This window comes from Otolemur garnettii, unplaced genomic scaffold (assembly GCF_000181295.1).
Source record: "Otolemur garnettii isolate 467f Iridium unplaced genomic scaffold, OtoGar3 scaffold00001, whole genome shotgun sequence".
Lineage (NCBI taxonomy): Eukaryota > Metazoa > Chordata > Mammalia > Primates > Galagidae > Otolemur > Otolemur garnettii.
In genome coordinates, this window is record NW_003852396.1 from 54784064 (window position 1) to 54796412 (window position 12349).

Sequence of the window (12349 nt, forward strand, 5' to 3'; positions counted from 1 at the left end):
AGAAATCCTAGAAATAGAAAAATGTTGCTTTGTTATTTTCTACCATTGACTTTTAGAGGACCAAAGAATGTTTTACTTTCTCAGTACATAAAGAGGGCTGACAACTAAATGGCATCCATTAGAGTTCTCCACGCACATCTTCCCTATTGGGGTTAAACCTCATCTGATACAGCATATCAGAGTGATCCTAAGTCAACTAACAATGTCCTCATGATCCTATTTCTTCACATACTAGGGAAGACTTCCGCATGTTCACATAACTATCATGAAAGTATATGCAAAAACTGGTTACAGTTTAATAACATTTATATTTTCGTGGAAATTCTCAAGGTTTTAAAGTAGTTTTCTTGTTTCATATACACATACATATTTCAAACTATATTTCTATTTAACTGCACAAACGCTAAACAGCAATGATTAACCAAATATAAGTATGTCCCTATTTAAACTTGGTTCTAGGAGCCATCTAGGACTCTTTTACATACTAAAGAGTTGATTCAAGTCAAAGAAATTTAAGTTCGATCTGTACCAATTTGGTCTTTGTGTCTTTATAATAAACTTGTACAGGACTTGACTGTTTAGGTAAATCAATAAAAACTCAAGCAATAGTTATATTTCCTGGGCAGAGTCATCTTGACAACTTAGTCGTTTACCTTCTGGCCATAAACACATGTAATATCCACACATGTGAGGAAATAGTGTGGCAGCCTTTAACAAAATTTACAGGCTCGGTGCCTGTGACTCAAGCAGCTAAGGCGCCAGCCACATACACCTAAGGTGGCGGGTTCGAATCCCCAGCCCGGGCCCGCCAAACAACAATGATGGCTGCAACCAAAAAATGGCCAGGCGTTGTGGCGGGCGCCTGTAGTCCCAGCTACTTGGGAGGCTGAGGCAGGAGACTCGCTTGAGCCCAGGAGTTGGAGGTTGCTGTGAGCTGTAATGCCAGGGCACTCTACCCAGGGGGATAGCTTGAGGCTCCGTCTCAAAAAAAAAAAAAAAAAAAAAAATTTACAGCTAATGTCAACCAACAAATATTTATTGAGCGTCTACTACAGGCCAAGTACCACAGGTATGGCAAAGAAGTATTGATTGAGTAATCTCAGGACATTCCTCATTTCTTTTCTTTTGAATAAGGACAGTTCACTAATCATAAAATTTCAATGGGATTTATATAAACTGGTAAGGTTTCCTATGTAAATCCAATAAATCCAAAATGAGAAGAAATCCTTTGCCTTAACTCCTTCCCTCAATTTCAGTTTCAAAAAATATGATCACTATCAGCAAAGGTCACACAGAAGTGTGACAACAGGCCCTGCCCTTCCTTAGAGAAAAGTCAACAGAGGCGAGTACACAGTGACACACCTGGAGCACAAAATTACAAGGCTCATAATCTGGTGCTAAGTGGTGAGGAGCAGAGGGTGCAAGAGGGGCTTGGAAAAGAAACACCAAGGAAGGCTTCAGAGGGCAGAAAGAGCTCAAAATGAGCTGTAAAAAATCGGAAACATGTGAACAGTGTAGAGAGGAACTGTGGCGGACACTGTCAGTTGGCCTCCTAATAGCCATGCAAGCCTCCCTGGCAGAGCTTGGACTTGTTCAAATATTCCCTCCTGCTTCACATGACTCAGCTCTGTGAGTAAATTCCACTTGGCCTTCCAATTCCAATCATGCTGTTCCCATTCCAGTAATGGTTTAGGAGTAGATCTGTGACCCCAACTCTGGTCAATAAAGTAAGAGGAAGTCAGTCGGGTTTGAGGAAAGACAGCTTTCCACCCAAATGGGGAGACATTAGAAGGATGATTCTCTTCTCCTGGATGCTATCCTGTCTAAATAGTCCCAAGTGCAGTGACAACAGCCAGAGGACAGCCCTTACTGGGAAGAGTAGGTTAGGAAGCAGGAGAGAACCTGAGTTCTCGATGTCACGGCTTAGTAACTCTATTCATCAGCCCTGGAAGAGTTCTTCCCTTGTTGGGAGGTAATACACCATAATATGCTATTTCCTTATTAGATACCATGAATTGAGCTTGTTACTTCCAGATGAAAGTATCTGAACTAATAACCTAACCAATCACCATTCTTCTTTTCCTACCTATAATAGAACCCTAATTTTACTCCATGCCCATCTCCAAAGGCCCATTTCCCGGCATCCCCTGGTAAGTGTACCCATATGACTGAGTTCTAGCCAGCGCAGAAGCACTGGACAGAATGTTCAAGATGGCTTCTTAGAGGAAGCTGGCTGCTGGGAAATATCCCTCTCTTTATTCCCTGTTCATCATTCCTACCACTGAGGACTGGTCTTGACGGCTGCAGCTCCAGCAGACAGTCTCTCTGTAATCTTGACATAGATGCTACCTGCACACAAACAACTGCAGAGCAGAGTATCAGGCCCTACTATCTCTGCTAACTTTGTGACACACCCCAGTAGCTCCAGGTCACTAGGCTGAAGATTTCACATATGTGTAAATAAAATACAGCCTTATGTGTTGAAAGTCAATGTTACTTAAAGTTTTCCATTAAAGTCAAATTTGATTCTAATGCAAGAATTTGGGAAATGAGCTAAATTTAGTACATCAGGCTGTAGTAAAAGCAGCACAATTAGAGATAGTGTGTGTATATATATTTGTGAATGTTTTTAAAATGGCTGAGTTCTTAATAACAAAGAGTAAACACTTGATCAGTAAGAGACTGATTATATAAAATAGGGAGGCATCCAAATGATAAAATACTATGTATTTATTAAAGGATAAAGACAAGATGTCTTAATTCTGTAGTAATATGGAAATGTTATGATGAATACAGTGTAAGTGGTACATATAGTAAAATTCTGTTTTTAAAAAGAAATTGTGGCTCGGCGCCTCAACTCAGCAGCTAGGGCACAAGCCATATACACTGGAGCCGACGGGTTTGAATCCAGCCTGGGCCTGCCAAACAACAATGACAACTACAACCAAAAAAAAAAAAAGCTGGGCATTGTGGCGGGCACCTGTAGTCCCAGCTACATGGGAGGCTGAGGCAAGAGAATTGCTTAAGCCCAAGAGTTTGAGGTTGCTGTGAGTTATGATGCCACAGCACTCTACCCAGGGTGACAGCTTGAGACTCTGTCTCAAAAAAAAAAAAAAAAAAAAAAAGAAAGAAAGAAAAGAAATTGCATACATACAGTCTGAGAAAAGTCTGAAAAGATACACCACAAAACATTAAACACGGTTCTCTCTCAGTGGTAAATGGGTAATTATTCTTCCTCTTCTCTCTATCTTTGTAAACCTCCAGATTTTTAGAATATAGTATCCACTAATTTTAATAATTTAAAAAAGTCTTTTTATTAGACATTTTTACAATTTATGATCATTTTTCTTAAAGTCAAGTGCAGCTGTGATGCAAATTATTTCCAGCATCACCAAATGATCTTCCAAGTATACATAGGGTCTAAACTAACAGGTAACAAACAAGTAAAAATAAGGAATACATTCTAAGTCAAAGGTTCTACTAACATGCATAATACTTTGTGGAATGAGCATGGCTTGACTACGCAGTGGGCAATGTATGACTCAGCCTACTCCCCTGCTGGAAAATCGAATCATGTTAGCAAAAAATCAAATGCATTTCTACTTGTAGTCACTATTATATTTAGCCAAGTAAGAAATAATCAGCTTTTATTTAAATAAATAAATAACCAAACTGTGGTTTCATTCAACACTCTACACTTTCTGGAGCCCATGTCCACCGCCTTACTAAGGAAACGTTTGGTCTTCCTGCTTGATTTCCCTTAGTCCCCTGTGATATCCCGATTCATCAAATCCAATTCTGAGTATATCACCGGGGCACAGGGCACTCAAAGTTAAAGATCGAGTTGGTTCCACTACAAATTTATATTACCTAGACTTCTGCTGGGACCTTATTCTGCTTCAGCAATCCTTTGTTCATTTCAGATTGACCCAATTAAACAAACATTTCCTACAGCATGCCTAGCCACAAGAGTCCAATACAGTGTGATAATAACTATCACAGCTTTCTTTCGTCCAGCATGGCTTCCTTTCTCCTTTCTCCTGCTTCCTTTAGGTGATTTCTCTAAGTAGTCCCTTTGGGGATGACTCCATGACACAGGTTATACTTAAACAGAGCGAGTGGTTCAAGGATGGGCAAAGGAGGCAAGTCGTGCCAATCAGAGTCCATCTAGCAGTTTCCTGCTAAAAGCATTTTGGGTGTCAAGATGCAAAGATGCACTGAGTTTATATTTCCCACAACATGGAGATGGGCTCTTTGCAATAGGAAAGAACGAAGCCAGAACACAAAAGGAGAGACAATCAAATCTAAGAAATGGAGAGCATGAGAACACTTGTAATGTCAAGCCCCGAGATCCAGTATCATCTGAAGCCAACTCCACCTCTGGACTTTCTCGTTCTGCATGAAACAATAAATCCTCTATTATGTCTTAGCTGAATTTCTGCCTCTTAAACCCTGGACTCCTGTCAAACGCAGTACATATTCAAGCTTTACCCACTCTCCACAGAACAAAAACCACCTCCTAGCAGTCCCTACATGCCTGAGTCCCGAACATCTTTCCTCATCACACTCACCACCCTACTGAAGTGATTCTAAAGCTACTTAAAGAAGTCAAGGCCTTTTCCCACTCTCTGGCCACAGGCACCTCTCCCCAGCACATCCCCATTGATCCCTCACTTCTTTGTGAAAAACCTCTCCTCCCTCAGCTCCTGGGGCAGAGTTCTGCCCTAGTTCTCCTGGTCCTCCGGGGCTTGGTCTTCTTCCCACACCCTGATTCAAGTGTTTCCCAAGGAGTTGTCTTTGGCCCTCTGCCCTTTTGTTCTATTCCAAGCCCTTTTGATCTAATGTTTCCAGTAATCACCTCAAAATAAAAGATTCCCAAATCTATACTCCTGACACTCCATTCTATAACCTACACCCATCAATCTCTACTCTGGACGCCACTTCTAAATTTCTAGATGCCCCTACACAAATCCCACCTGAACTCAGTACGCATATTCAAAATTGCATGTAATACCTTCTCTTCCAAAATTCCTATATTACCTTAATTTGTCAAAGCACCACCAGACTCCTGGTCATTTTTAAATTAAGTGCTAATGATGTCACCCCACTGACCCCATCCAAGACATCCTCTTGATTCTATTTCCATAACATCTTTCGTATCCCTCCTCCCTCTCCTTTCCCCTTGTGTGCCCTAATTCAGGTTCTTCTCCTAATTCCCACCTGGACCACTTCCCCATTAGCATGTTCCATTTGTCTCTCTGACTTCTCTCAATTCGAACCTCTTTGCTATGGGATCATCAAAGGTCATATTTGATCAAGTCATTCCCTAGTTCAAAAACCTTCAACAGTCACGCAAGAGTTTAAACTCTGTTAGTCTTTCAAGAGAGGTCCTCCATCTAGCCCCAAACTCCTTTCTAAGATTCTGTCCCATAACTTCCTTTCAGGAATTCAACACTGCAACCAAACCATTACTTCCCACACCCACCTTTGCTCACGTTCCTCTGCACATCTTTGCACATCTCCTCATGAATAACTCCTTCCAACCCTCAGTGTTCTCCAGAAATGCCATCAATCTTCCTTCATAACAGTAATTTCCCTTTGTGTTTGGACCCCCATAACTTGGGTACACTGTTCCTCTCCCTGGAAAGACTCTCATTTAATTAAGCACTGAACACAGTCCTTTAGATAACAAACGTTTGTTGAATTAATGACTTGTCTAGTAAGTCTTTCCTCACCCTCTCCCAGTCAGACCTGGGATTAACACCAGCCTCCCTTACTCATGAGCTATGTAACCTTGGGCAAGTTAATTAACTTCTCTAAGGACAAACTCAGCCTCCTCATCAGCAAAAGGGGAATCAATATAGCTCACCCAGTTTGTCATTTTTAGTAGAGACAAGGTCTCTCTTGCTCAGGCTGGTCTGGAACTCCTAAGCTCAGGCAATCCACCCGCCTCGGCCTCCCAGAGTCCTGGGATTACAGGCGGGAGCCACTGCACCCGGCCTGGCTCACACAGTTTTGAGTTAAAACGACAATGTTGTAGGAAGGCCTCGCCATCAAGTAGTAGATCCCAATTAGTACAAGCTCCCTTCCCACTTCTCACTTTTCACTCCACTCTCTAATCTAAAAGCTCCCCAAATGACACATTCCAGCACGAGAGAATAAAACAAGTAACACTCCTCTATGAGCTCACTGTGTACTTCCCAGCAGTAAGGGTGGTGGTGATCTTTGCTCCCAAGATATCCTACCAGAGGGCCACAAAGCGGAACAACAGAATGCATCCAAAGAATATAAAATTTTTAACTGTCAAACATCACCAGAGCAACTGAGGAACTACTTTGCTTTTTCTGGGAAATTACTGAAGTCAATAGAGCTTATCTGAGAACATTTCGTCAAGGGAGCAACTTTAAGTGAGTCAAACTTCAGTTTGGAAGCAAAGGAAATTCTTTGTAAGTCTTAGAAGAGAGAACAACAGTTACTCTCTGTAGCTCTAAACAACCCAGTAAGATTATTTAAGACTATTTATACATCTCAGAGATATAAAAGTTGATAGGATATGTAGGAATGGCTTAGAACCTGGAGGTGGAATTCTGGCTCAGTTACACGCTGACTGTGTTGCTGCAGGCAAGCCATTTCTCTACAAGCAGGTCTTTGATGCTTTCATCTCTTGAAAGCTAAGCCTAAACAAGAACATTTTATTTGGGAAGAACCCCTTGTTCACAGATTTGCTCAGTAAACTACTAATGGAAATACTGAGCTATAGACCACTTTTGATAGCTACAGACCAATTTAGAGTTGAGGTGATAGTAGGTGGTCTCTTCAGCTTCCCTCCAATTCTGTGCCTTTCAAGGCAACCTTATATACAGCTTAGAGATTAAGAGGAATGGCCTGAATCAGATCTGCTGTTGACTATATGGCCACTGTAAGGTTTTCCACCTTCTTTCAGCCTCCATGTCATTACCTATAAATTGGTAATAATAAATTCCTCACAGGGAAATCGTGGGCATTAGATAAGGTAGAATCCTAAGTTTTGAGAATTAGTTCAGGTAGACTATAAAAAAATAGTTTTAGAAACTTAAAATGAATTATTGAGACACAGGAATCAGATGTAACTTATGATTCTGGATTACATCCATCAGTGCAATAGCTGTTGAAATTCAAATAAGAATTACAGGTCAGACGACAATATGCGTCAAAGCTAGTTTTCTGAGTTTGATAATTGCACTGTGGTTATTTAGGAGAATATCTTTGTGCTTCCAGAATAACTATTGCCATATATAAAGACTCTCAAATGGTATTAAAAAATTACATAACATATATTGTGTATATGGAGAAAGAGAGAGAGAATGCTAACATTTGTTCAAGCTGAGTGACATGTATGTGAAAAATTATGCTTGCAACATTTCAAAAGACTGCAATCATTTTGGTACAGAATATTAGGTATTATATACAGAATGGTTTTTTTTTTTTTGGCTGGAGCCGGGTTTGAACCCACCTCCTCTCCGGTATATGGGGCCAGCGCCCTATTCCTTTGAGCCAGAGGCACCGCCCTATATATATTTTTATATGTTTATAAATATGTAATTGTACATGGACTGGATCATAATTATAGTCTAAATAGCTGAATTTGTTATACATATATATATGTACATGTCTATGTAATCCAACTCTTTGAAACTACTTAATTTTGACCCACCTATGTTTTTATTTGATTTAAAACTTCCCTGTTCAAATTATTTGCTAGACCCTTGTGTAAAGGGGATCTAGACACTTAGAACTGGCATTCGGATGAAACAAAATAAAAAGTAATCTGTTGACCCTGAAAACAGGACCATGGTTCTGTCTGTATTCCTGTATCCACCAAAGGAGCTGACACAGAGTAGGATTCAGAGTTTGGTCAAAGTATGATTAAATGTGTAAATACCTATAAACATTTCATCCCTATTGCTGGGAAGTGAATTCACCCCACACTCCAAGCATTCTAGACCACCATTATCAAGCCTGGCCAAATCCCATCACATCTTGTACAGCACACCTCATTAACTTGGAAAACCCCCCACCAAATCATTTCTACTCAGGGCATTTGGCTTTGCAATCACCCTTAGATGACTTCCAGATGACTCCTGGACAAACGGCTACACTGTTTATGAAATATTACAATAGTCATGGCAGCATCATTTTGAATGTCAACATCAACTACATTGCTTTTGAAAGAAAAAAAGCAAAGGTTTTTTTTTTTTTTAACCATGTTTATATTAACATGGAGAATTCCCTAAATGTTGATAGTACTACCAAAGTATTAAAAGACTATGTTGAAGTGCTCTTTAAAAACAATACTCAGCTCTCCTAACTGAATTGATACTTGAAATCCCACACACCATTTGGAGGAGGTATACTGACTTGATTTGATGGGCTTCATTACTGTGACAGCAGAATATGGAGGGAACGTGACCTAGCACTGAAATTCAATTTGGTTCCAATTAAAAATCCTGGTTGACAGAATTCATGAGGTTGACAGATGCTTGGTCATTTGAGATTTTCAGAAATCTAAAACGTGAACTTCACAAAGCAGATTAACAAGGTCTGACTCGACTTCTAGTCTTCAGTACAGAATCCCTCATAGTATAACTGGCAATCACAGGCACCAGCAAATGTAGGGTATAGAGAATGGCCTTCTACAGAACAAGGGTGAGACAGACGCACCACACATCCCACAGTGGTTAGACAACGGTGGAACAACCACTTATTAATGTCCATTCACTGCATAATTACTTCTGTAAGAGAAATTCACCCTAAAGTCTAAAACTGTATGTGATATAAAATGGAAGACGTAAAGAATCTTAAGGTTTGACGGGTGCAGGGGAGGGGGGTACAGGTAGAAGCTTCAAATGCACCCCTTCCTAATTCTACTTAAAATACTAATACAAAATAACCATATCAAAATACTTGACAGTCACTACAGGAAAAAAACAAAAAAAACATAGGAGGCTGGCTCGGCACCTGTGGCTCAAGCAGCTAAGGCGCCAGCCACATACATCTAAGGTGGCGGGTTCAAGTCCAGCCAGGGCCTGCCAAACAACAATGACAGCTGCAACCAAAAAATAGCCAGGGTTTGTAGTGGGCGCCTGTGGTCCCAACTACTTGGGAGGCTGAGGCAGGAGACTCGCTTGAGCCCAGGAGTTAGAGGTTGTTGTGAGCTGTGATGCCACATCACTCTACCCAGGGGGGCAGCTTGAGGCTCTGTCTCAAAAAAAAAAAAAAAAAAAAAACCATAGGAGGCAGAAATAAAATAAAATACACACTTAATCCTTTTGCCCAAAGATAACATTTGGCATATATTCTACTGCTCTTTTTTTTCTTCTTATGCTCTTTTAGAATAATAAACACTAGCTAGCATTTATAAAATACTTGGTTTCAGGCACTGTCCTACACATATATTAATCCATTCTTTCTTCACTAGAATATTATGACAGAGGAATTATTATCACCTATACTTTACAGGCAAAGAAACTTGAGCAGAGAGAGGTTAAGCAATTTGACCCAGATCACAAACTCATAAGTGGCAAATAATCTCTGTTCAATGTTTGCTATGCGAACATTATATGGGAAGAAACATTTCTCCTTAACTTTTTTAAGCTCTTAACTGCTGTTTCAATACCGTGTCAGGAATCTGTATATCTTATTTGACTCCGGCTCCTCATTCTAGGGGAGGGGCTGAGCTAAGACAGGAGACATTCGTTGACTTGGATCCAGTAATCAACAGCTGGGCTGTATAGCACACTCTGTAATATGAATTTAGATTCCCTCGGGGCCGTATCTCTTTGATGTTCTTAATATCAATCTGTCACTTTCCTACCTCTACATATTACATAATCCATTAGCCTGGCTTTTAAAAGCCTATATTAACTTGATTGAAGTCTAATTTTATTTTTTCACTGGCATTCTTAAAATATACTATACAGTTCCCAATTTCTTTAAAATCCAAAAGTGCCTGTTTTGATTATGGACTTCAAAAAAAAATGTGGAGAACACAATGAAATAGAGGTTAAAACAAGCAGAAGAGAATATTTCCCCAATGTACACTGTTAAATTGGAAATGTGAGCTGCAAGGGACTAAGCTTAGGGCAAAAGGTATTCTTAGAGATCTGGCCAATTTCACCTCATTCCCAAGGTCATCTGCAGATGTCGGGAGGACTTACCACTCACATTTTCTGCAGGCTCACTACTAATGTCTGTTGCCATCAGGACCCTGAAACACCTTGTGTTATTTTTTATACTTCTGCTACCCGTACAGCAACTCCTTGGCAACAATCGTAATTACACAGTAGCCTTGTTATCTCATGATAACACTGTAATTAGCTTGTATCACTGCAACATTCATGATCATAATAGTAACAGCAAGAAAAGTCCTATGGAAGGCGCGATTTTTAGTTCCAGCTTACAAAAATATCTTTAGCAACTAAAAATATATTAAGTTTAGTTAAAATATCAAGCTTTAAAATATCAAGACATGATCTCCTGCACAAAAGCTCACTGAAACTAAGCAATCTCAGTGTCCCCTAATGAAACTGATTATCTCTATAGCATAGGATTCCAAAGAGAATGGAGGAAAAAACACATACACACGTATTTTCTCAAAGTAATACTTACAGCTCTTCTAGAAAAGGAAAGTTCTTAAATACATCTTCTGGTAACTGAGTAATGTTGTTCATACTGATATCCCTGGAAAACATAAAAAAAAAGTGGTTAAATACATGATATTTGCCTCAAAGCACTTTATCTAAGAGAAAACAAATTAGGCTCTAAAATTTTGTAGATAAGCAAGGAAAATGAATCCAGAAGACAGGCAGAAAAACTCATAAACTGGCTTCAGAATGCAATGAATGCTTACAAAATACAAAACAAATAATTTTTTTTTATAAATTACATCCCATAATTCAGCAATGTACTCAGCTCCTGGGTTTTCCCCTTTTAAGTGTCCTTGGAAAGAACGCTTCCAACTTCTCCTCCTGGGTCAACATGGCTTCCCAGTAATCAGAACAAACAAATGAACACCCTAGATTTTGATAAACAGATTCTTCAGGTGAGGGCAGTTTCTGGAGTCACTGTCAAGGACAATGCAAGCGTGTCCTAGGCTCTACTCTAGTCGTATTTTATTCAAAACCTTTCCAAGTCCTCCAGGTAATCAGTGTAAGTGCATTTCAGTTTTGGCTTACCAGCAGATGTAAGCTGGAGGCAAGCAGACACACGACAAGCTGTCCCTTTCCCGTTTCCCCTCTGAGTGTCAGCAGAAAGCAGAGAACTCACTCAGCGATACAACTCAACAATTAGTGAATTCAGACGGCTAAAAGAGTATTTTATTAACCATTTCCCTCTTTCCTGGCAGCTGCCCTTTGAATTGGCTTTCTCTCCCACACCCCACACCTGATATCAACACCGTGAAAGACAGGTTAAGACAGCCCCACCAGGGAAAGTCCCAGCAGGAGCTGGGTCAGCTCAGGTGCCCCCAGCAGGTTCGAGGGTTAATTCTGTGGCTGAGCCCTTGAGTCTCTCCTCTCTAGAAACACCACAAAGGTTCCTGCGTGCGATATTCCCACGAGGAGATTAAACAGAATGGTCTGAAGAGGGAAGAGTTAACAGTAATGCTGGGTTATTTTCAACTCAGTCAGGTAAAGATTTCTTTTAAAGGAAGTGATACCTTCAGTTCTGTGGTCGGTAAGTCCCCTCTCCTCATCTTTCTTCCTCTCACTAAAATGCAGAAATGAAATCCACATCCCTTCTTTCTAGTCCCTGCCAAGGTCTGAAAACTGGCTCGGGAACAACAGTGATGGCAGCAGCTGCTAAAATACAGCGAATGCTCATAACACGACAAGACCTCGTGTGAGATCTCATGTTACAAATGGGGAAACTGAGACTAACGGAGGTGAAATGCATTCTTCAAGACCATTCAACAAGTGGTGTGAAACAGGAAATGTGATGTCCAGAGCCCAGGATCTCTACGCAAACTATGAGCCTTGCTAAGTATTACTTGAATCTTGTTACTTTTCTCCAATAGTGGTCAAGACGTAAGGCAAACCCTTAAATCCTACCAACCTGAAAAAGTGAGAGGAATAATGCTCTCAATACCTTGCCATAATCGTCATCAGACCCCTAGAAGAGCCATTTTGCTTGACAATTGGAAGGGGGAAAAAAGAACGATAACTAGCTCTAGTAATTGAACCAAAGTTCATATAAATAAATGTCTTAGTGCAAAAAACTTCACTTTAGATGATACTTAAGACCTTACAGATTTATGTGCATTCCAAAATGTTATAGCATCAAAAACAACTCAAATCTTACCAAGAATAACTCA

The 12349-nt window shown here is 40.2% G+C and overlaps 1 protein-coding gene across 2 annotated transcripts in view; it reads right to left on the bottom strand.

Annotated features, from left to right (window-relative positions):
• LGR4 (leucine rich repeat containing G protein-coupled receptor 4) overlaps nucleotides 1-12349 on the bottom strand; it is a 102085-nt gene that overhangs the window by 34751 nt on the left and 54985 nt on the right. For both annotated transcript variants that reach the window (XM_003781195.3, XM_023507794.1), the window contains exon 2: nucleotides 10648-10719. In XM_003781195.3, the coding sequence (XP_003781243.1) occupies nucleotides 10648-10719 (72 nt within the window). The remainder of the gene's footprint in view (nucleotides 1-10647; nucleotides 10720-12349) is intronic.